The 26,215-nt window shown below is 37.3% G+C and overlaps 1 protein-coding gene and 1 pseudogene across 3 annotated transcripts in view; both read left to right on the top strand.

Moving 5' to 3' along the window:
• The window catches only part of Ric1 (RIC1 homolog, RAB6A GEF complex partner 1), a 95,189-nt gene that overhangs the window by 24,522 nt on the left and 44,452 nt on the right, over positions 1-26,215 (top strand). For 2 of the 3 annotated variants that reach the window (XM_027406428.1, XM_027406429.2), the window contains exons 3-4: positions 2,138-2,217; positions 24,852-24,959. In XM_027406428.1, the coding sequence (XP_027262229.1) occupies positions 2,138-2,217; positions 24,852-24,959 (188 nt within the window). The remainder of the gene's footprint in view (positions 1-2,137; positions 2,218-24,851; positions 24,960-26,215) is intronic. The other variant, XM_027406430.2, reaches the window with a different exon arrangement.
• LOC103161934 lies at positions 18,136-21,198 on the top strand (annotated as a pseudogene).

The following is a 26,215-nucleotide window of genomic DNA, read 5'->3' as shown; positions in this document are numbered from 1 at the left end:
GTGGAGTTTCTTCTCTGTGGTAGATTAGTGCTGCCAGGAGTAGACATGTCTCATTGTCATATAAAAAAGAAACTACGTTATTAAAACATCTTAAATGCCATATTCTGTAGATCTCTGAAGTGTTTGAAGATGATCTGTCTATCTAAAATATATCTTTTTGACCTTGTAAACATACCTAATATTACTACAAATCCAATTGTAGGTGGCTAATTACTAATATGCATTTCCTTATTATCCTATATAATTGGTAATAATAACTTTCAAGGACTAGAAATCTGCATTACATTGTTAAATGGGCTGTATAGATACAACACTTTGAACAAGGTTAGAAACATTTGTACAGTATGCTTTTACCATATTAATCTCAAATTTGTCAATATACAAAATTTGTATGCCATGTACAAAAATCCAGTCCAATGTAAAATATTTAAAACTAGTAGTTGCTTTTTAAAGGTAGATTCAGTAATCTACCCTTATGTCCTATCATACCTGTATCCCCCTTTTTTGTTTTCAAAACAACTCTGAATCTAATTCCCTTGGTTCAACTTTCTTCCTGAGGGTAACCAATAACAACTTGTAACCATTTCCCTTAAACAGTGACAAATATACATAACCTATTTAATGACCAAAACCCACCCACCCCCACCTCTTCCTGCTGTCTGGTGGCAATGACATCTTTAGGGGATCCTGAAAAGAAAAATTGGGGTTAATTGTCAAGTTCTGGGAGAGGTAGTTGTATCATTTGTTGTCCAGTCTCTGTGTAATGGGAAAGTACAGGGCTTGTCCCAAGTCCTGGCTAGAGTTGACTGTGGGACTGGATCATCTCAGCCTCCTCGAATTTTTCCTGAGCAGTGTATAGTCCAAAACTGATCTTTAGGTGGTAGGTGGTGTTTTTCAGCTGAGTGATGTTGGTTATTATAATCCTGGTGTAATTGTGGGGTTCCATCTTCTTTTTGGACTTCAGAGATCAAATTAGGTCAGATTATTCCTTTTCTTGGTAATTTTTTCCTGATACCTTTTTAAATATCCAGGAAATTAGACTGTGGTTTTTGAAAATATATTACAGAAGGGTAAGCTTTATAGTCAAAGCAAACCCTGGCTGCTCTGGGAAATGTTTCCTCTGTCATTCCTTTAACTGGAAAACAGAAAGCTAGTGCTGGGAAGAAATAGGAAACCCTGGATGGTTTCTTTGGTTTTGATTGTTTCTACTTTGGGTTCAGCCTCACTTACCTCTGAGAGGATAGAAATTGAGTGTTAGGGTAAAGAAGTTTGAGGGGGGGGCGGGGGGCCTGCCACTTCACTCTATTATTTGATTATACAATGAAAACATCTTGTAGGAGCAATTATATATAGTATTAAGCATATAATGTGGTTGTTTGAGCATTGTAAGTCACAGGTGTATACCGTGGTCATATAACTGTTTTTGTGTTGTTTGTATTTTGTTGTTGAATTAGTTTTGTTTTTGAGATAGAATCCCTTAGGGTAGTCCAGGCTGGCTAGGAACCTGCTTCAGTCACCAGATGCAACATTGTTTTTAAATACAATTTCTGTTTTTATAATATTTAATTACTTTGGAAATTTAGATGTGCAGAGTTGAAGTTCACATGCTTATATTTGGGAATTTAGAGATTGACTAGTTAGCTAATGTTTAGATTTTGAAATTTCAAGATTTTGTCTTGCAATATATTTTATAGTAAAAACTTTAAAATTTTTAACTATATAAAGTATGCTGTTTATGAAGTAAATGATAATGTTTATTTGGGTACAATAAGGCATTTTATACTTTTGTTATTTGGTTGTATTGCTTTGTAAGCTTAGAATTACTATTTGTCCTATTTTTGCAGAGTTCAGAAAGTGCTAGGTATTTTCCACAGTACTCATCTATTGAGTTATCAGTTGTTTCAGAATGTGCATGTCCATAATAGTCTACAAACTGGATTTCAGTTACATAGTTTATAAAACATTTTAAAAATTTGCTAAACATTTTATGATAGATTATATTAAGGTCATTTTGCATATATAAAGAGACTATTCTTCAGAGGGTTGAATGAGATTTCATTGTCCTGGTATGCAAAATTACAGCCTAGGGTAACAGTTTCAACATTCTTATTCACGGTCAATAAAATTTCTCTTTCAGACAGCAAATGGCTACATCTTGTTTTTTCATATTACTTCTTCAAGAGGGGACAAATACCTTTATGAACCAGTATATCCCAAGTAAGTTTATTGGCTTTCATTCTTCTAGTACATGGCTTGCAAACTTAATATTTTTTAAAGAATGTCTTTTGGGGTTGTCTAAAGTCAGTAAAATGTTAAGTTACATTTCTAAAATGATGCTTCAGGAATTTTCAGTCTTTGAAATGTCATTTTTTTAATTTAAAAAAATATGTAATAAATGAGTTAAAGGATACTAATGATTGTGTTATAACTCCTTTCTTAGACATTCAGAATTACTAGTAATATATTCCAAGTCAGATATCCTCTAGTCTTTATTGAGATGGAGAGCTGAGAGAGAATGTGAAGAGGTGAATGCTTAGTCGATTATAGGCTCCTTTGACTGTGTTTGTGTATACGCACATGAAAAAACCCACACAGACAGTAGTTACCTTCCAAACTTTGAGGGGATATGGACTTTTGCTCTTTAAACTGTGTCATTATATTTTGCACATTTCCTCCACAGCATGCTTTAGTTTTTAATTAAAAAAAATATATTTTTAAAGTACAACATCTTTGTTTCTGGGAGCAAATCACTTCTGTGTCAAAAGTTTGCTTGATGTTACATGAGAGACTGTTGCCAATATGACAAAGAGGAAATTCCTGAGATTGAAAAAGCCATAAATAAATTATTTGTATACTATTATTATACACAAATAATATATAACAGTTATATAAATGATATAATATATATAAACAATATATTAAAAAATATATCCTAAAATATAGATATATCATTTAATAATATATATATTATTAGGGATTATCAGGATGTTTATTTTTAATATTTAACATTAATATTTAATAGTATAATAACGTAGTTTAATTAGTAAAGATAATAATGATTATATTATTTGTATATTAAACATAGATAAAACATATATTAAAATTATACACATACACACACACACACACACACACACACACACACACACACACACACACACACACACACACACACACACACGACCTTACTGAAGAAGACTAAGCAAAACTAATGGGATGAAGAGAAGTGAAATGTGCCTGACACTGTAACACTACAATGATTGTCCCAAATACTAATTGCGCTGAGCTGTTTATAATTGTTTATATTAGACAAATGCCACAGCAAACCAATTGTATTAGCATAATGTTGTCCTGATTTCACATTTAATTTGCCTATTATTTCAAACCTATAGATAAGTTTCTTCTAGTGTGAGCAGATATTGCATTTTTAGGCTGGAAAGATGACTCAGTTGGTGAAGACCCAAAGTCAGTCCCCAGAACCCACATAAAAGTGCAAGGCATGGTGGCATGTGCTTGTCATCCCAGGACTGGGGAGATGGAAACAAGCAGAGCTCCCGGAGCTTGCTGGCTAGCCAGCCTAGGCTGCTTGGATCCTCTGACTTATACAAAAGACAATGACATTTTGGTTCTTGCTTCTTTGCCTAACTTATTGTCCATCTAATGTCCTGAAACTTTCAAAGTTGTCATTGTAAGTAAAAATAATTTAAGAACAGTTTTATATAATAGAATTAATGAAATATGATCTTTAGGGTTTCTATTGCTGTGATAAAGCACCATAATCTAAAGCAACTTGGGGAGGAAAGAGTTTATTTCCATTTCATGTCCCAGCTTGTCCATTTCATGTCCATTTCATGTACTGGCTTGCTCCTCACAGCTTGCCAACCTGTTTTTTGCACACCCACCATAGATTGCACCCTCCCATGTCAATCATCAACCATGAAAATGCCCCCATAGACTTGCCTACAGGCCAAGTTGTTATGGACATTTTCTCAGCATAGATTCCCACTTCCCAAATGACTCTTTCTATCTAGCCAGCATAACACTTCATGTGGTATATCATCTTTTTATAATCAGTACTTTCACATAGGTAAAACACACTTGTTACATGTAAATAATAATTTAATGATTAGCATAAAATGTGTGTAAAACTCAGAAAACAACCATCATGGACAACCAGGATGTCTGGTGCTAGACATGACAGGGGAATTGCACCTAGGAACTCTCAACAGTAAGGACAATACCAGTTGACATGCCAAAGTAGATGGAGGAAATTCAATAAGATCTACTCCTAAATGAATAACTACTGGTGGTCAGTAACTTCTGGGAAGGGGGAAATCAGTTTCCTCCAAGGAGAAGCTCCAGCATAGTGTCAGCCCTGGACACATACATACAATGAATGCTACATTGACATGATAGATTGTACATACACCATGTGTGTGTGTGCATATGTAACAATAATAATTAAGAGGCTGTGAATTTGGTAGGGGGTGGGACATGGAAGAGTTGAAAGGGGGAGACAGTAGCAGGAGTGATATAGACAGAGTCCTCATGTATGAGTGTCTCAAGGGTTTTTAAAGTAAGCTAAGAAAAAATAGAAAATAAAATATACACAGAATCTTTTACAGAATATAACTTATAGTAACTACTGTATGAATTATTGGTACAAATACAGTTCAGTCTCCTGTGCATTTGTGTGCTCCAGTACTTTCTAGAATTACTTATTTCAGTAAGTTTTCTGAAGAAACCATTTGTTTAAAAGAGAGAGAAAGGTAGCAATATTACTTTTTTTTTTTTTTTTTTGGTCAGAAGTTCTTGATTTTAAAACCTGAAAAGTTGCGGCCATATAATGGTTAGAGGAGAGTGAAAAAAAGTGATTTTAGCAGTGTTACCACATATGTCATTGTAAGTGCTTATATAATTAAGATACATGTTGTACAAACTGCTGCACAGAAAAGCCACCCATCATCACTAGCTGATGCAGTCGTAGACCAGAGCCAGGATTCAGACATGGTGTTACAATTCCACAGTCCATACTCCTTAGCCTCTGATACCACACACTTCAACCCTATTTGTGCCTCATCCAGCAATCTCCTTAAGACTTGGGGAATAAAGACTAGAAAAAAAGGAAGAATGAGAAAGGTCTGTAATAGTCCCGAAGTCAGAGGCGGCATAATAAAGGCAGTTAATTGTCTCTTCTTCAATTATAGAAGTAGCACCGTCTCTTGTTTCTTCTTCTTCATCTTAGGAGTTCATCACATAAACGTTATTTCTAGAGCATCTCAGCTTTCCTGTATTACATGACAGCGTCTTAACTTCAGACTGCACATCATTTCCCATTACACTCCAGCTGAGCACACAGCTCAGATCTCCATGGTCTTTAGCAGTTTCCACCTAATGTTTCTGGCATTCTTGTAGAGTCAGGGAGTCTTCAACAATAATGGTGGTCTTATTAAATAACTCCTTTGATTTCAAATGTCATTTATTCTTTGACATTGTTTATCTTTTGTTTCTTTATAAATTCCACCCTATATTAAAATATCTCTTTATCTTTACCAATATGTAGACTTGCTGAAGGCTTTAGTTTTTTTTATATTTTAAGATTTGCAGTGGAATTTGTGATGGAAACTTTGCTGTGGACAAATTAGAAATAATTATGTTTAGCCTTGAAATTGGTTTACTTAACTATATTTAAATATGAGTTTAGGAGATTTTGAAATTGCTTATTTCTTCATGATGAAATAATTTCAACAAATTAATTCTCATGTACTCTTTTTGGGGTTCTTTTGTAGTCATATGTTTGGTTGGTTGTAGCTTTTGTTTGTTGGTTGGTTTGTTTGAGACCTCAAACCAGTGATAGCTGGTTTTACATTGGGGTTCTAGACAGCCAGGGCTACATAGAACCAACTAGCACTCTTTGTGGTTGTTGGGGTTTTTTGGGGGGAGGGGGGTTGCTTTTCAAGACAGAGTTTTCCCTGTGTAGCAGAGCCCTGGCTGTCCTGGAACTCACTCTATACACCAGGCAGGCTTCAAACTCACAGAGATCCACCTGTCTCTGCCTCCTGAATGCTGGGATCAAAGCCATGCGCTACCACATTCATGTACTCTGAAGAGTAGAGCTCTCCTCCTGCAACCATCTTTCCAGCACTGTTAACTTTTGTTTGTTTGTTTGTTTTTGAGGTAGGGCTTCATTGTGTTGCCCAGGTTTGCCCTTGAACTTGTGGGTTCAGATGATCTTTTCACCTCAGCCTCTGAAGTAGCTAAGAATACAGACATATGCCACCATGCACAATTTAACTTTTCTCTGTCTCTCTGTCTCTCTGTCTCTCTGTCTTTCTGTCTGTCTCTCTGTCTCTCTCTCTCTGTCTCTCTCTCTCTGTCTCTCTCTCTCTCTGTCTCTGTCTCTCTCTCTGTCTCTGTCTCTCTCTCTTTAAACTAGCTTTATTGAGTATGTTAACTGGGGCTAGAGGTATGGTTTAGTGGTTTTGTCTGCTTGTCTAGCATGTACAAGGTTTTGGAAGTCATAACCAGCTCTGCAAAAATTTACTAACAGTACTAAAATTTGGGATGTTTAATTAACTGATATTAAAGACATAGGTACTCAGTTCTCCACTGGAAAAAAAAATTCCCAAAACAATCACTTTTAAAGCTCTAACCTTATTACTCCTTTGCCTCTTTCTTCCCAATACATTTCATCAGATGTGAAACTTCTTACTGGTTTGATGTCAGTGGGTAGTACTGGTTGGAAAGAGAAGAAATTGAGATTAGCTGTTGTTAATTTCAGCAGCTTATCTCCAAAAATCCAGCTGTTTTTGTCAGAAGAAGCCTACTTGTGGGCCAGAAAAGTCCACCAACTCACATGACGTGTAGAAGACAAAAGAGGCCAGAATTAGTTATGTACATGATAAAGTGAGGCAAGGACTTGTCTGAGAAATGCACCCTTCAGGCACTTCATACTTCCAGGAATACAGGTGCTATAGCAAATGGAACTGCAGCTGTTAGAGCCTCAGCTACAATCTTGCACAGCATATTACTGTGCTGAAACTATGAGCAATGATATTTGTACCATGTGTATCTAAGCATATCTAAAAATAGAAAAGGTACCCTTCGCCTTTACATTTTTTATAAGCACAGTTTTTACATCTTTACATAGCCAACACCAGGAACTCTGAATATACTTCTGCACAGCTGGCAATTCAGCAGCCTTGTTTATATTAACATCGCACCACCACAAACAAGTGGTGAATGTGTTGTGCTTCCTGTTAACAATGGCTTCAACATTATTAAGTGATGGGAATTATTCTACCGTTTTAATTTTATGGGACTACCAATATATATGAAATGCACCTTTGAAACATTTTGGTGATACATGATTGTTATTCTTTTGCTTAAATTAGAAATTCAAGAGATGGACTATAGAGAGCATATTAACCAGTTTGTTAGAGGGAGGGAGGGAGGGAGGAGGGAGGGAGGGAGGAGGGAGGGAGGGAGAGAGAGAGAGAGAGAAGAGAGAGAGAGAGAGAGAGAGAGAGAGAGAGAGAGAGAAGAATAGAGCAGGGCAGAGAGTAAGAGAGATAGAGAAGAGGGCGTGAGTGAAGAGAAGAGCTGAAGAGAGAAGGGGGAGGGCAGGGGTCTGTCTTTTAAAGGGGTCCTCTACACCTGTGTGCAGACTCAGTTCCCATGGAATCCTGAGCTTACCAGGGTACTGCTTGAGTGGATTCTGCCAGGTAACAGGGGCAGTTCAGCATAATGCCTGAACCTTTCATTCCCAACTTTATTTATTATTAAAAAGGTGGAGTGTTAGATGTGGCAGATTAAGGAATAAGGGCTTCAAATTCTCAACCTGAACCTTTCAATGACTGTACCTTTTTATTATTGCTAATGAGTCATTAGGTTTAGCTTTTGTTGTTGTTTTGTTTGTTTGATCAATTGATTTTTCAAGACAGGGTTTCTCTGTGTATTTCTGGCTGTCCTGGAACTCACTCTGTAGACCAGGCTAGCATTAAACTCAGATCTGCCTGCCTCTGCCTTCCCAGTGTTGAGATTAAATGTTTGCACCACCACTGCCCAGCAGTGTTAGGTTTTGTGAGAGAAAATTTTAACTAATTTTTCTTCCTTCTAGTTGATATCTTGTTATTTTGGGAATAGGTGATAGAGGTCTTAAAAATGTTTCTTTTTGAGAATTTCAAAACATTTATAACTAGTTTGATTTTAGCATGTGTCTGTTCTGTAGATTTACATGTGTGCTAGCTGTTGAACTCTGTATATCTGCCTAGTTCATACATCTGTGCACATTGTTGTTGTTGTTATTACCAGATTAAAGGTCATAAGAATAAGTGTTCACTTGTAGTTTCTGCCTTTTGTTTGTTTGTTTGTTTGTTTGTTTGTTTAAGTCTCCAGGAACTGTGAAAGCTGCTAGCTGTTAGAGATGTAGCAGTGGGATGTGGTGGGGGTGGGGGTGGGGGGAGGGGAAACAAAACAGTTTTACTTCTATAGCTTGCATGATTATAACACATTGTGTGTTATTCAGACAAATAAAGCAGGGTTAGGGGATGAGGAAGGAAACTACAGCTTGAAATAGGAGAACACAACATACACTTGGGGGAATGGCATTTGGGGGATGTGAGGAAAGAATGTAAGGATCTGTCATTAGTAAGAATGGATGTTTTTATGTAGTAACTATAAAAATGAAATACTACATTGTGACTTTTAAAGCAATTTAATCCTAGAAAAGTATAGAGCCAGTCCCTTCTGTACAGAGAACCGCCATGTACTTGAATTGATTCACTCATTCTCCCTCGTCCTTCACACCATAGCCTATAAAGTCCATTTCAGCCTACCAATGTGTATTTATTTCCCATATATCTTTCATTGCCTCCCGATTCCCAACTTGGGACTTACAATTTACCTCTAAACTATCTAAACATAGTCTACTTGCCCTTTCCCTGTATAAAATTTCTTATGGTTTTCGGATTAGTTATGTTGCTGTGTGTGTGTGTGTGTGTGTGTGTGTGTGTGTGTTTATTTTTTTTTAAAGCTCCATTTTACTTATGTGATAAGTAAGTGGGACTAATGCCATCCATTCCATGAATTTGTCATTGGGTGTAAATCAGCACTCTCAATTATAATACTTGAGCAGTGCTTTAGTGTTTTCAAGAGGTGTTTTCTCTCTCTCTCTCTCTCTCTCTCTCTCTCTCTCTCTCTCTCTCTCTCTCTCTCTCTCTCTCTCTGCTTTTAACTGTGCTGTATGTGAGTAGGGTGGTATACATCTGATCATTTCTTGAGTGCCAAGTTTACCTTTCTATGATTAAGTCAATTTAAGTGGTTCATTAGCAGCCTCAAATTCATGATGTTTAAACCATACCTATTACCACCTGCCAAACCGAATCTGGTATTGCTTTACCAAACTTGACTGCAGTTACTATAATCCTTTATGTAGTCCTGTGAAGTGGAGAACCACAATTCTTTGTTTCTCTTCACTTCCTATATTTGTTCAGTAATCAAGTTTCATTGACTAATTACACTTCTCCAGTGCTTCTAGAATCATCTGGTCACTAGTTTTTCTTCTAGTCTCTCCTGTATAGTGAGATCTATCCTTTGCATTATTTTTCAAAAACAGAAACCCAAAGATGTGATTCTTAAAAGCTTTTTATTGCTCTCTAGTTGCCACAAAATAAAAGTCCAACTTCCCTGGTATGGAATTTGGAGCCTATATTTCTCATATGTAGAATGTGGTAGAATTCACATTTCTGTATTTCTTTGTTATTTGCTCTGGGTGGTATGCTTCCCCACCATCTCTTTATGTAAGCAAGTGTTCTGGCCTGGCTTTCGAACTCAGAGCAACTATCTGTTTTATTCTATAAAATTTCTTCCCAACTCTCTTGCTCTACTTTGCACTCACAAAGTCACTAGTCCTCCATATATATTCCCATAGCACTCTTTAAAATTTTATACCTGAAATCAATGTTCTATTTTTAAAAACTAGACAATGAGACGTGTATAAAGATTTTGAAATGTGAATTTTGCTTTTTTAGATTATAATCCCATCCTACTCTCTATTTGTCCTACATTTCTTGGGTAAATAAATACCTGTGTGTAGAATTACTGGGTCATATCACATGTCTAGTTATTTTAGTTTGGATACTGGCATCATACTACATTGTTGATTACCTGATCTTCGTGTTTTCCATTTGAAGAGTTTTGTGGTTTTTCTTTAAATAATGGTGAAGTTTGTTATGAGTGACAGGTGACTTGGAAAACTTGCTGACCAGTTTGAGGCTTGTTTATATGCTTCATAAGGATGGATGCGCCTTTCTTTAGACTTGTCTTCCATGGGCTCCACTCTAGCCTGTCAGAACTAGAGGCCTCCTCGGGGCATCCCAGCCTTACTAGCTTATCCTTTGTCTGACTCGGTGTGGTGTTTCATAAGAACGGCTTAGTATCCAGTCTTGTAAAGGGAACAGATTTCTTTTTCAGTGTAACTCCAGCCTTTCTGTTGCTCTGCTCCACAAATCTGTTTCCCTGAACATTAATCTTTTTTCTTTCTTTAACTTAGTGAGACTTCTGTGTTATGCTTAGGTTCTACATTGCATATGGTAGTCTGGAAAGGGACTTTTACTAAAAAAAATGTTGTTTTTTTTTTCTGTTTGTGACAAGTTCTCACTTTGTAGCCTTAGCTAGCCTTGAAACCATCATCCTTTTGCTTGCTGTTGGGTAGCTATAGTTTTTGTGTGTGTATTTTTTATCCAGTTTATATTTTAAAAATAAATGAACAAAAGTGAGTGAGTGAATGTCTTGAAAAGTCCTACTAGTATTTGAGGGGAAATACATAGGAGAAAAAGAGAGTTTTGTAGATACAAACATTTGAGTTATTTGCTTGGAAAAAGACAGGCCTGGAGTAAGTTCTGTGAAAGAAAACACTCTGTGTTCTATTTTATTTTGCTTTGCTTTGTGACAGAATCTCACTGTGTAGCCCAGGCTACCCCTGCACTGTTTATGGTCCCATCTGAGTGTCATAAATCATAGACATGAGCCACCACATCTGACTCTAACTGAACTCTTGAAGTTTCTGTCCATACCCCAAATCCATTATGCTATGTGCCCTATTAACATTTTCTAAGTGGCACTTAGTAGTATTTGAGATCTCTGCACCTGAGAATTTGTTCAAACAAAAGCCTGTTGAACTTGTGTCACAGCAGTTAACTGTGTCACTGGTGTAACCCTCCAGAGTATTTTTGATTGACTTTGAAGGTGATTTTAATTTTTTCCTTTAAAACTTCTGCATATTTTATGGTACATTTGAGAATACTGTAATTTTGAATCTTGGTTTTTATAAGTTCATTGGTAACTTAGTTATTCCTGAAGGCCATTACAAATTTGAGCAGTAATTGACCTACCCTCCCACACTGAAACATTTAATATTTTCATTGCTCTTTATCGACATGAATATGTAATAGCTCATCAGAATAGAAAAGCAAAGGTGAGCTTCATTCCTTGTCCTCCTTATCTGTGTTTTGCTATTTACTCAAGCAACCCATTACAAATGTGGAAAGGGGGGCTCTTTTATTTCAAATCAACTGGGTTTTAGTTCTTCTCTGACCTGGAAAAGGCATTTACTTTCTCTCCAGTTATTTTATATATATAGAATGAGGGGAAAAAAGCAGTTTAACTCTTATAAATTGCATCTGGCATTGTTGTCTAGGTTGCCTTTAAAATTGTTAAACTGTCTCCACTGGATACTTAAGACCGCTCATTTGTGGTCAGAATAGAAGGGAAATTTTGTTAATTAAATATGAGAGTTACAGCAAACTCCACTTTGAAGAATAATAAAGCTTAATAAAGCTGTCTAAAAGTACAGATGTCCTTCTAAAACATGTCTCAAATTGGGTCATTTACCAAATAGAAGCAGTGGCATTCTTGTTTTTGAGAACTTTGGCGAAATATTTAATATATGTGATACCTGAAAATTTAAAAATATTTCTAAAGTTAGCTATGTGTTTATATTATCATAGCTTATTTATTATATTGATTTTTTTTTGTTGTTGTTTTAGTTTATCGAGACAGGGTTTCTCTGTGGCTTTGGAGGCTGTCAGTCTGCCACAAGAGTGCTGGGACTAAAGGCATGCACCACCACTGCCTGGCTTTTTGTTTTGTTTTTTGAGACAAGTTTCTTTGTAGCTTTGGAGGCTTTCCTGGAACTCGCTCAATAGACCAGGCTGGCCTTGAACTCACAGAGATCCACCTGTCTCTGCCTTCTGAGTGCTGGGAATTAAAGGCATGTGCCACCACTGCCCTGCTATATTGGGCGATAATGATACTTTTAAATATGGTTAATAACAAACAGCATTCAAGTTTGGTTATGTAGAAAATGTAACTATATTAAATGTAACATTTTCTAACATGTTCCATAGGGAAACAGTCTACATTCAAATGGTAATGGCAACTTAATGTCTCTAGATATGTTCTGTTTACTTAACTAGGTTTTAACAAGTCTCATGTAAATTATATTTTAAACTAAAATTATTGAACTTTTTCTAACTCGAATTTTTGTAGTAATCTGAGGCTTTTATCCATCTCTGTTGTTTATGCAGTTTGGTTCCGAATCTAGATTTATGATTGGATTTTATGCATTGAAGTCAGTGGCAATTTACTAAGTAAATTCTGTAAACAAGGTGAGGCTAAAGCTGGCCTTGAACTCATGATTCTTCCGCCTTTGTCTCTTGAGAGTGAAGATTTACTTCTGGGTTTTTTGTTCATTTGTTTTCTCCCTCCCTCCCTCTATCCCTTCCTCTTTCCCTCCCTCTCCACAATTTTCTTCTGTTTTCAGATGTGTACACAGCACTCCTGCCAGATATTTGTCTTTTGCATGTGTATCTACATTTAATTTATTTGTATTAGTTTACTCTAAATGCAAAGTGTAGTTTAATGATAGATTTTCATGTGAAAGGTTAGCTTTTTCTTGGTATCAGTCATTCTTTTCTAAAGTTTCAGTAATTTTTAGCTTTTGCAGAATTTGGACTAATGTTGTTTATGGATGTGGTAGCTATCATATGGCAAAGCCAGTGTTCCTTAACTAACCAAAGATGTTTCATTTCTGAAGTGTATGACTAATAAAATACAAAACTCAAAGTAACATTAATAAACTAAAACTGTCAATACACATATGCGTATCCATCTTACTTGCAAAAATCACTTGTATCCAGTGTCGTGTCTTAATCACCTGGAATAAACAAGATTTGAGAAATAAGACTGCAAAGGGGATGCTGAGTAGCTAAAGGAATTAACCAGTACTGTTCACTAGGAGCTTTTTAATCCTGTGCTCACTTAAGACATGTATTGAGTGTTGGGTATATGTAAGATAAACAGTAAGAACTAAATTTAAAGGGGAGGAACTGAATTCAAGTAATATTCCGGACACTGTTAAGCAGGTGAGTACTACAAATGAGCTCCTGATAAAAGAGCTTCAGGTGGGAGCCTAGGAAAGGAACGTATTTCCAGAGTGTTACTGGGAAAATCACGTGTAAAAAGCAGCATCGGAAATGAATCCCTGGAGAGAAGAAAGACTGATGTGGAGGGAAGTCTTCAAGACAGAGTTTAGCAGACAGACCTTAGAGAGCTAGCTCTGGTGTGTGTGTATGTATCTGTGGTCTGTGTGTATTGTGGCCATTCCATTTATATCATATGATGTTGATTTGCGTTTTCCTAATAATATCACTGATCACATTTAACATTCATTTAACTGGGCATTTATATATCTTCTCTAGATATATTTCTGCCCAAATTTTCTTCCCAAACTTTAATTGAAAAGTCTTTAATATTTTTCTGGGTTGTGTGAATCTTCCTACCTCCCCTCCAATTGCTGGGATTACAGATGTCACCACAGCCTGCTTTTAGGTGGTTCTTGATCACTGGTTCAATTTCATCACTTGGCATAGATTTTTTTTTTAATAAGTTTGAAAATTTGTGTGTTTCTAGAAATTTGCCTAAAATTGCCTATCTAACTTGTTGGTGCACAGGTTTTCATAGAATTCTGTAATTAATTTTATTTCAGTATAGTTAATAGTAATGACTACACTTTTGATTTCTGAGTTTAGAAATTAGAATCTTGGGCTGGCAGTTGCTCCTTAAGTAAAGGTACTTACTACCAAGCCTGATGATCTGAGTTCAATTCCTGGTATCCCCATGGTAAGGGAGAGAATTAGATTTTTTTTTTAACCCCTATGTTTTTCAATTTTGAGTTTCAAAAAAAGCCAGCTGGTGATTTTAGTTGATTTTTCACTATAGTTGTATTTTATTAATTTGTATATATCTTCTCAAATAGTTTTTTGTTTTGTTTTATTAAAAATAGTTTTTAAAGCTGGTCAGTAGTGGCGCATGCCTTTAATGCCAGCACTCAGGAGGCAGAGGCAGGTGGATCTCTGAGTTTGAGGTAAGCCTGGTTTACAACGTGAGTTCCAGGACAACCAGGGCTACATAGAGAAACCCTGTCTCAAAAAACCAAAAGAAAGTTTTAAAAAATTATTTATTTTTATGTGTGGGTATGTGTATTTTTTATGTGTATTTACTTCTTAATTTTTCTGGACCTTGATTTCTTCATCTGCAAAACAGTAAAAAAAAAAATCTTGCTTGGAGAATTCTCACCTTCCTTTTTGTGCTTCCCATGTTTACTTAAGGTTAACAGCATGCTGTCTGCAGTGATTTGAATGAGGATTGTCTCCTGTAGGCACAGGCATTTGAACACTTGTTTCCCAGTTGCTGATGCAGTTTAGGGAGGTTTATGGGGTGTGACCTTGTTGGAGGAGTGTGTCAATGGAGGCCCAGCTTTGAGAGTTTAAAGTCCCACACTGCTTACAGTTTACTTACTCCCTCCATGCTTTCCAGTGAGGATAGAGACGCTCAGATTCACGGTCTGGCTGCAGTGCTCACTGCTGCTCATTACCATGCCTCTTCATCAAGACAGCTTTTATCCCTCTAGAGCCAAACGCCCAAATAAACTCTTCCTTATCTCAGTCATGGTGTTACCACAGCAACAGGACTGGAGAGACAGATCAAACCAGGTCCACTGAAAGAGCAACTAAGCCATCTCTCTGGTCCCCTAGTTTTTTCTTTTTTATGATTTTTTGTTTGTTTGTTTGTTTGAGAGAGAGACAGATAGAGACAGAGGGAGAGAGGTGTATAACACATTGTATGTATTTGTTACTGTGTTTGTATGAGAGTGGATTTGAAGACCAGGAAATGTCTTTCCACCATCACTCTCCACCTTTTTTTTTTTTTTTTGAAAAAAATTTCCATGCACTATATTCTGATCACAGTTTCTCTTCTCCTAACTGTTATGATAAATCTTTCTGCCAAAAGCCACCTGAGCCCCACCACCACGTGTGAGCTTTACGCCAGCCGCCGCCTAAGTTAGGGCCCAAATGAATACACAGAAACTTGTATTAGGTACAATGCTGCTTGGCCAATGACTAGGACTTCTCATCTGTTAGCTCAGTCTCAATTATCATAAATCTATATATTTGATAAGACTTATCAGACGCCTTACTGGCGTCCCTCCTTGCTGGTGGATCACATTGTGCAGCTGGAGCAGGAGTGGAGGGGAAAAGAGGGACGCTTCCTGTTTCTCCTTCTTTAAATATGAGTCTCCTTGCTCTATCACTTCCTGCCTGGATCACCACTTCTCTACTACATTTCCCAGAATCCTCTTTGACTCCTAGTCCTATCTAACTTGCTGTCTCATTGGCCAAACAGAACTTTATTTAACAACAAGATAAACATACACAGTACATTCCCCATCACCTAATTCTCCCAGATCCTCTCTATATCCCTACCTATCCAACTCCATACCCTATCTTTCTGCCTTTGGAAAATAAGCAAATAAAAACAAACCAACCATAACACAGACACACACACACACACACACACACACACACACACACACACACACACACACACAATGAAAACAAAAAACAAAATCCGTAAAAACACAAATTTGAAACCATATCATACAAACAAAAGGCCAGTAAGACAAGAAATGCTCAAACAAAGCAATGAGACAAAAAATCTACCAAAAATACCCTTGCTCGTTTTATGTTGGCCATCTACTGCTGGGCATGGGACCTGCCCTTAAGTGTCATTAATATAACCAGTGAGACGATATTGGAGATAACTAATTTTTTATTTGTTATCAGATACCAGTTGGAGATAGCTTCTGGATTAGGGATAGGAGCCACTGTGTCCATTTCATCCTCTCAGCCTTGGTATCTGTGCACGTTGCCATTGTCTATATGGGTTCCTATGTGCATCAGTCCTGTTTGTGTCTGGAAGATACTGTTTTCTTGGTCATTTATCCCCTTTGGCTCTTACAATCTGTTTTACGATCCCTGAAGTTGGAGGGGTTTTAGTTAGGGTCTCTCACTAAACCCAAGGCTAATTGATTGGGCTGGGCAGGCTGGATCAATGCTTCCAGCCACATGCTATGCCTAGCTTTTTACATGACTACTGGGGTAGGAACTCAGGTCCTAAGCTCAGCAGGCAGTTTATGCTCTGAGGCTTCTCCACAACCCCTCAAATAATATGTATTGTATTCTGTTTTGAGCTTAATTTGATCATTTTCTAGTTGTCTTTGTGTGTGTGTGTGTGTGTGTGTGTGTGTGTGTGTGTGTGTGTGTGTGTGTGTTTATGAATTTTGAGACAGGCTTTACTCTAACCCAGATTGATCTGGAACTCACTCTGTACCCCAGGCTCATCTTGAATTCATGGCAAGTCTCCTCTCAGCTTCCTGAATATTGAGATTTTGAGATTACAGGCACACGCCACCATGCACAGCTCTTTCCCTGGTCTTTTAAGATGTAAGATTTGATCTTTACTTATTTTTTTTTAATATAGGCATTTTAGCAATAAAAACTGAAGACACCAGATGTGGTGCCACATGCCTATAATCTCCATATCTAGTCGGCTGAGTTAGGAGGATCAGTATTGAGAGGCCTTGTAGCATGAATCTACGAGAAAATCCCACAGGGCCTAACTTGGAGTATATTAGTAGACTCTACCTCAAAATAAAATCAGCCAACACACCAATCAGCAACAACAACAAAAATTCATTGTTTCACACAAGTATCCCTTTATGTTTTTATTTTCAATAATTTTGGAATATTTTCTAATTTTTCTTTCAATTTTTCCCTTAACCTATTGATTGGTTAGAGTATATTATTTAATTTTACATATTTGTAAATATCTCACTTTTTTGTCTGTTACATCTAGTTTTATTCCCTTGTGTTTATTTATTTATTTATTTATTTATTTATTTATTTATTTATTTTGGTTTTTCGAGACAGGGTTTCTCTGTGTAGTTTTGAAGCCTATCCTGGCACTCGCTCTGGAGACCAGGCTGGCCTCCAACTCACAGAGATCTGCCTGCCTCTGCCTCCCAAGTGTTGGGATTAAAGGCGTGTCGGCGCCCGGCTTCCCTTGTGTTTAGAAACGGTTCTGTATAGCCCACACAGGCCTGGAACTCCCTGCTGTTAGGTGGCTTGGAACTTTAAGCAGTCCTGCTAAATGACTAAAGTGAAATGCTAAAGCAGAGACAGTGATAGTTCAGCAAGGCCTACTTCACTCTTACTTCTCCACAATAGAAAAGTTTTTTAAGAGATGGTTGTATTTGGAAACCACAGGGGGTCGGGTCGGGGTGAGGGGAAAGGGAGCTGGCCTTGATGCAGGAGCACCAGCTGGGTTTCTTGTTGAGTTTTAGTGGTAACTTGTTAAATATAAGAACCAAGGATTGTTAGCTATTTTAGGAAAGTTTCCAGTGTAGGAGACTTGACAATAGAAAAGGGTGTGGGGGTGACTTAAAAGAAGACATGCAGGAATTAAAAACATTTTAAAGAAATGATAGTTGACCCTTCAGATAGATAATTGCCTAGACAAAGTTTGGAGGAGAGAGAGAGGTTCAGAAATAAATTACAGCTGGGTAGTGGTGGCCCTTTAATCCCAGCACTCAGGAGGAAGAGGCAGGTGGATCTCTGAGTTTGAGAACAGCCAGGGCTACTCATAGAAACTCGGTCTTAAAAAAAAAAGAGGAGGAGGAAGAAATTCCATAAAAGCTTTGAAACTGCAGCAGCAGGAGTAGATGCTGAGGAACCCATGGCTGGAATCACAGGGACGACTTCCAATCTAAAGTTTCCAACTGAGTCTCCCCTCGGACTGTCCCGGGCTGCGGGGCCCACGTCGAGCTGCCAAAACACTCAGGGAGGGCAGCAACCAGCCACTGCCACCCCGCTTTTCCTCACCTCAGCATCTACTCCTGCTGCTGCAGTAAACACCTCAGATGCTTCAGATCATCAGCCACCTTCACCACCTTCAGGATGCCCGATGCATGAGATGCAAAGGAAAGGCTGTCCAGTGACTGTAGTAGCATCCGATCTATCCAGTGAGAGAGAGCAAAGCACACTCTGTGCCTGCCCACCAAGATCAGGCCAATGAGTACATTGGAATGCCATTACTGTAGGTACTCCATCAAAGGATAAGGAGAACCTTGATCCTTCAAACCTGATGCTACCACCTAATCAGACTCCATACTCAGATCAGCCATTTGCTTTGTCTACCTCAAGAGAGGAGTCATCTATTCGAGAGCAGACTCTGAGAAAAAGTGGAATTACCATTCTGAACAGATGATGTTCTAGAATGCCATGCTATGGAAAGGGTGGAAGCGGAAGGATGATGATATTAGTCAGAAAGATATGTATAATAGAATTCACAATCACAATAATGAGCAAGCTTGGAAGGAGATTTTGAAGTGAGAAGCTGTCATGCTCAGGAGTGTCCTTGTGGCCCATCATTGGTCCGATTTGGAGGCAAAGCCAGAAATATCACCAAGGGCAAGAATTCGTTCCTGGATGGGGTATAGTTGCCTTTCGACAGGCATGACTGCATCATCAACCGTTGTGGCACAGAAGTTAGGTATGTGATTGATTAAATCTATGATGGCGGTGAGGCCAACAGTGAGTACCAGTTCACCATCCTGGGTGTGCGTCTGCCTTTGATTCATTCTCAGCAGTATGGGACAGAATAAAGGTTGCATGGTGGCACTGGGCTTCATAAACACTATTTTGTTTGTTCTGAAAAAACTGAAAATATTTTTTTCTGAGAAAGCCGTTAAACTATTTTCCCCAAACTGAATGCACTCATAATGTTACCACAGGTGCTTTTCAAGTGTATAATCAAACTTGATCTTTCATGAAAAGATGCAATGCTCCATTAAATTGGGAGTAAGTTTTCCATTGCAGCTGAAAATGTGCGTTTAAATTTTTAAATTTTAAATTTTTTTTCCCATTTGGTATAAGTAGAAGTAGTCCCTTAGTTTTCCTATTAGCTTCAGTATTTTGTGTTATTTTCTATAGACAGTATGAAAAAGGAGCTTTTAAAAAAGCATAGGAAGCTGTTTTTATCCTTACTGTTTTCTCAGGAGTATTTGAAAGTGTGATGCTTTTACCTGCCAAATATTTTAGCTATACTCATTATAAAAGAAGCACTTAGCCCTCATTTTAAAAGTAACCAATATTTCTTAAACGCCTACAACAACCTGAACAAAATGCAAAGTATATACTGAATGTACTCTGCAAGACTAAGACATGTCCAAGTGTATTTTTCAGATTTGACCTTAATAGAAGTTTCAACTTGATGATACATGCAAATTTCAAAATACTTTGCTTCTCATTCATGTTCTAATATGTAAATAACTATTAATGAAAAGCTGATCTCACTGTCCCTAAAAGTTGACAAGTTATCTTGTTATTACATCACATCCCAGTCCATTCTCCCACCAAGAGCTTGCCCACAGTAGCCTAATGTAAACATTGAAAGCCTGACTCCAGTCACAGGGTTGGCAGAGTCCCTTTGAAAAATAAGATTATATTGGCTAAGTGTTAGAATTCACAAGAAGTGTTTTTTCTCTCAGATATGGAATATTTGCATCAATTCACCATCAGTTTTGTTTTAAGCAAGCAGTAGATTTGCTGCTGAAAAGTGGTTGTTTTAATTATAGCAGCATGTTAGAAATGACTTGTTTTTCTTGTGTTGATACAGTGAAAATTTTTAATTTATCCTAAATACTGTCGTGTTAAATTAATGAATGAAGTTGGTGTCTTTGAGTTACTAATTTGATGTGGATTTCTTTGTTGTATGATGCTTCAAAAACCCAACATTTAAAAATAATTTGTATTTTTTAAAAAAAGCTGACAGTAAAAAGGTTCTGAGGGGAAAAGAAAGCTTTGAAAGTGAAATAGTTGTGGGACCATGTATATGGTTATAGAACAAAAGTCATAAATAAGAGTGAAAACCAGAAATAGGTTAGTGTGAAATTCATTGTCTAACTTAACAAGAGTTCAATAAAAAGCACCGAATATCATAAATCCCATTAACATATTAAGGAAACAAAGTATGACCATCCCAGACCTACACAAAGATTGCACAGGTCAAGTGCTCAGTACAATGATGTAGGTTCACATGCTTATTGGAAAGTCTATTATTTTGAAAGTTTAGGACCTAGGTTTTTAAAAAAGGAAAAGAAAAAGAAAGGTCTGATGTTGATGGGGAAGGAACAGATAAAAATCTCCAAACAGAAGTGCCACTGAGAGTTGTAGGTATTTTGCCCACTGTTAAAACACTTACCTAGCATGTACAAGGCCCCACACTCTATTACACACACACACACACACACACACACACACACACACACACACACACACACACACACACACTTACTTTAAAAAACATCGAATCCTGGAAGAGGAGTTATTATTTTCTTCAGTGGTATAGCCATTGATAAATTTATGTGTTCCAATAAAAAACCCTCCAACTTATGATCATTCAAGCAACCATAACTAAACTTGGGGTGGGTTTTCGGTGGAAGGGAAGGTGTGCAAACTATAATACACTGGTGATGAAATAATGCATCAGTGTTGCACTAAGGAAAGAAATAAAAGGCACTTTCCCTTGGAGTTGTTTAAGATCCAGTCTAGATTTGAATCCTCTACTTCATATTCCCTGTCTGTGACATGGGTCTGAATCTGTGCCTGCCTGAGGGCTGTCTTGTGAAGCTGTTTTTAACCTCTCTGTCCCTCTGTGTCTTTGTGTGTCTGTCCCAATGAGTGTCTGTTGTATGTGCTGTGTGTATGAATGTGTGGTGTCTGTCTGTGAGTGGTGTGACTGTCCCTAATAAGGGGCTCTGCTCTGTATTTATTGAACAGCATAGAAAACATCAACATGGAGAAGGAATGGGATACTTTACAGAAATCTTTAACAGAATTTTACAAGGCATTAAGTCAATGGCTCCAACTGATCCCTACAAACCAGATAACAAACATCATTGTTTATCAACCAGTAACCATAAATGGTTGCTTTCAACCTTTATGGTAAGTTGTAGGAAGTTGCTTTCAACTTTTGTATCTGCTACTTTCAGCAAAGATATACCTGTATTATCTGGGTCAAGGGCATGGGACAGTACATAAGGTTGTAGCTATGCAATATCTTACGTTATAAAAGTTAGCTACATGGGAAGTCCAGAACAAGTAAGGTTGATTGTTCAGTTGTTCTCTGAAAGGCAGGTTAAACAAACATACTGAGTACACAATAGGCTAGAGGTCTTAAGCCTTATATGACTTCAAGATATACTTATTAACTTTGGCTGTGAGGTTCAGCAAAAGTTCCAGTCTCTTAGAATGTAAAAGATATTTTCAGAATGTTGCATCACCATAAGAAGGGCCAGATTTTAGTATTGTCAAAGACAAAGAATGTACTAAGTCACAGTAATTAGCATATGATTGTAATACCATTTTGAGAGGTGGAGGCAGGAGAATCATAGATTTGAAGCTGGCCTGGGTTACATAATGAGACACCTACACACACACACACACACACACACACACACACACACACACACACACACACACACACACTGTAGGGGAAGACACAAAGCCTTTATGATACGGTGGGAAATGTATGGCTTTGAGCATGTGTAATAGAATTAACAGGGTTTTCTTCAAGATTGGCTTGTCTTAGCAGAGTCTTCAGAGACTGCTTTCAGTTTTTTCCTTTTTCATAAGTCTTCCAACTATTGAATTTTAAACATTACTTTGAAAAATAAAATTAGCTTTAAAACCACTTAGACCGTAGAGAATGTTCTAGGAAAGTGACCACAGAAGGCATGATTACCACCTTAAATGTGACTCTGGCAAATTAATCACTCTTTTTCTTTTTAGAGACTGTCACATTAGCCAAGCATACTGGCTGTACACAAACCTGAATGGTTAAATATCAACTAGCTTAACTTGTCAGACATAGAAAGAATCAAATATTCCTAGTCACTGCAATAGCAAGATGGCAGCAGGCTACCATCAAGCTTATATGTGAAAAAGAAAAAAAATCCACAATCAAAATGTAAGCAAAGTGGGTTTCTGAGCAGCGAAGTAATTTTCACAAAAACCAGAAAACTCAAAAGCTATTGGTCTCATTGAACTTTTTGCATATAACTGTAGTAGTATTAACAAAATGAGTTGCAGGATTATAGGTGATTGAAAAGAGGAGTAATGTTAGCAAGCCAATTATTGACAAGATTGATAGCTGCCACAAAAGATACTGTGTTGGTTAGTTTTTGTCCGTCCCCCCTCCAGATTATTTTTTATTAGTTCAAATTAGCAACAAGCCTGATTCACATGTCAATTCCTTCTCCTTCCCTTCCCCCCCAGCCCCCTACTAGTCCTTCATGGGGGTTCCCCAAAGTCTGCCATATCCTCCTGGTCAGGGCCTAGGCCCTCTCCCATGTGTCCAGGCTGAGAAAGCATTCCTCCATGTGGGATGGGCTCCCAAAGTCCCTTCTTACGCCAGGGATAAATACTGATCCGCTACCCGGGGACCCATAGAGTGCCGAGGACTCCTCATTGACATCTACAGATATTACCTCAGAGTAAAGAGTTGGGAAAAGATTTTCCAACCAAATGGACCCAAGAAACAAGCTGGTGTAGCAATCCTAATATCTAACAAATTAGACTTCAAACTAAAATCAATCAAAAGAGATGAAGAAGGGCATTTCATACTTGCCACAGGAAAAGTCCATCAAGATGAAGTCTCAATCCTGAACATCTATGCCCCAAATACTAAGGCACCTGCATTCATAAAAGAAACATTACTGAAGCTCAAACCACACATAAAATCTCACACACAATAGGAGGCTTCAACACCCCACTTTCACCATTAGACAGGACCACCAGACAGAAACTTAACAAAGAAACAAAGGATCTAACAGAAGTTATGACCCAATTGGGTTTAACAGACATCTATAGAACATTCCATCCAAACACAAAAGAATATACCTTCTTCTCAGTGCCACATGGAACCTTTTCTAAAATTGACCACATACTTGGCAACATAGCAAACCTCCACATATACAAAAAAATTGAAATAACCCCCTGTATCTTATCAGACCACCATGCTTTAAAGTTAGAATTCAACAACAACATAAATTGCAGAAAACCTACAAACTCATGGAAATTGAATAATGTCCAATTGTACCATTCCTGGATCAAGGAAGAAATAAAAAAGAAATTAAAAACTTCCCTAGAATTTAATGAGAATGAAGACACAACATACCCAAACTTATGGGACACTTTGAAAGCAGTGCTAAGAGGAAAATTCATAACACTAAGTGCCCACATGAAGAAACTGGAGAATAGTCACACTAGAGAATTGTTGGTTAGTTTTATATCAACTTGACATAAGATAGAGGCATTTTGGAAGGGAAACTCAGTTGAGAAAATATGTCCATAAGTCTAGCCTATAGGCAAGCCTACCTAGAGCATTTTCTTATGATTGATGTATGGAAGAGTTTCTTATACAGCACATTGTGGGTGGTATATAAGAAAGACTGAGAAAGACATGAGTAAGCCAATACGCAATGTTCCTCCATGGCCTCTGCTTCAGTTCCTTCTCTCACTTTCTTCAATGATGGACTGTGACATAGACATGTAAGCAAAATAAACCCTTTCTTCCCCAAGTTGCCTTTGGTCATGGTTTTTTTTATCACAGCAGTAGAAACCCAAAGACAGATAGGTACATAACTATTAAATCCCAGCACAGGCTTTGAGGAAGAATAGGCTGGTATTAGCATACACTTGTGCCCTGTGGAGATAAAGTCAAGACAGTTTTGTAGTCTTTAAGAGCTGTGTGCTCAGTTTCTTGACATTCATCTAGCAATATCCTTATGCAGCCATTAATCACCATGGATTTGTGTGTGTGTGTGTGTGTGTGTGTGTGTGTGTGTGTGTGTGTGTGTGTGTTAATTTTGTTATTTATTGCCAAGTTATTTATGAAATACCTAATTACATCCCTGAATCTTACATTCATTCTGATAAATACCCAGAGAATAGGAATCAAAGATAGGGTGTGGAATAAAGTGAAATGAATGAACAGTTTGAACCATACACCACTATATGTGGAATGATATATTGCGTCTGTAGTTTCCTAGCTAGGGAAGCTCTTAGTCATTTTAAACATAATGTTGGTTCTCTTAAGAGTTCATCTTAATTTTCCTTGCCTTCCCTCCATCCATCCCTCCATCCCTTTTTTCCTCTACTTTATTCCCCTCAGTCCCCCAACACAAGTTACATTAGTCATGCACACTTATATCTAGTTGGTATATAAATGTGTCTACTGTGATAGAATTCAAATTTGATTTTTATTTGATAATCTATAGGATGAATACCTGGTTCCTAAGTTTGGTTTTGTTTGTTTAATTGAGTGTATAGTAAGTACAGAGTAGGGGCAAATTTAATATCTTTGTGTTAACCTTGTGCTTTTTCTCTTAGAGGAAGTCCGCAAATGAAGGGGATACCTCATTTTAAGGAAGAACATTGTGCCCCCGCACTAAATTTAGAAATGAAGAAAATACTGGATTTGCAAGCACCCGTCATGAGGTACGGTATGGTAGTTAAGTTTGACTTTTTCTTTTTTTGACTACAAAAGACCATGTAGTTGGTCAAGTAAATGACCAACAAGAAAATTGTTTTTGTGTCAAAATTCATATATTATTGTTTGGTTGGTTTGTATGATATGATAACATACTAAAAAACGATTCTGATACAATCACATGTTGAGGAAAAGAGGAGCTGTTCCTTTCTACAGCCTCCATATATTTCTTGGAAGTACATATAGACTTGAAAGAACATTGTTTTCTGATTCCAGTGTGAATAAAGATTGTATGACAAGCAGTGAAAAATACTAAAATACCAAAAATCTATTAGTACCTCATTGATTTTTTTCAAGTTATTTTACAGCTTAACTTTATTTTCTAATTGTTCATGATTGACCTTTTAGTTGTTACTTAAGCCAATTGCATATAGTTTCCTCTGCATATATGTGATTTATATAAACAGTCTACAGCTGTGAAAATAGTGAGGCTCATTTCCCCAGATAAACTATTGAGTAAGAGCAAGGTGTGTATAGTAATAAGAATATCTGCTTTTAAAAGGTATTACAAATCAGTTGTTCTAGAAGAATACATAAGAAGCTAATGAACAGATTTAGGAAGAGTTTTTTTAACTAGGTATCTTTCAAAAAATATTGAGCCATGGGTCCAGCAAGATGGCTCTGTAGGTAAAAGTGCTTGCTTCCAAGGCTAATGACCTGAGTTACCTTCCCAGTACTCACAAGATGGAAGTAGAGAACTGATTCCTATGGTTGTCCTCTGGCCTCCAAACATGCACCATGGCATGCCCAAGCATCCCCTCCCCAATCAATAAATAGTAAATGTGAAACAATTTGAAAAATGTAAAGACTGAACATACAACTATAAAATGAATCTAAAAGACCTTTCTTATTTAATAGTTCTAACAAAGGGCTTCTTGCATTGTTTCTTTTGTTAAAATAACACTGAAACAAACTGTGCAAGATAGGCATGCAAGTGGTGAGCTATTGTCATTGCCCTGTTTAGTCTATCTTCTTATTCTTTAATCCCCTCATGGAAAAGAATGTCTTTGTTACTTGCTTAAATGTGATTAAGCTGAAAAAATTTAGTTTAGCATATTCACTGTGTTGATCTAAGATTAGTGGTCACTTCAGATTTTATTTGCATAGGATGGAAGCCTTTTCAAGAATATGACTTGATGGGTCAGTGGGTAAGAACACTTGCTGTATAAACAAACATGAGACCTAAGTTCAAATATTCAGCACC

The sequence above is a fragment of the Cricetulus griseus genome, chromosome 3, assembly GCF_003668045.3.
Source record: "Cricetulus griseus strain 17A/GY chromosome 3, alternate assembly CriGri-PICRH-1.0, whole genome shotgun sequence".
NCBI lineage: Eukaryota > Metazoa > Chordata > Mammalia > Rodentia > Cricetidae > Cricetulus > Cricetulus griseus.
Note: the sequence above shows the minus strand (reverse complement) of the source record. Positions and strands in the feature narration are given on the sequence as shown.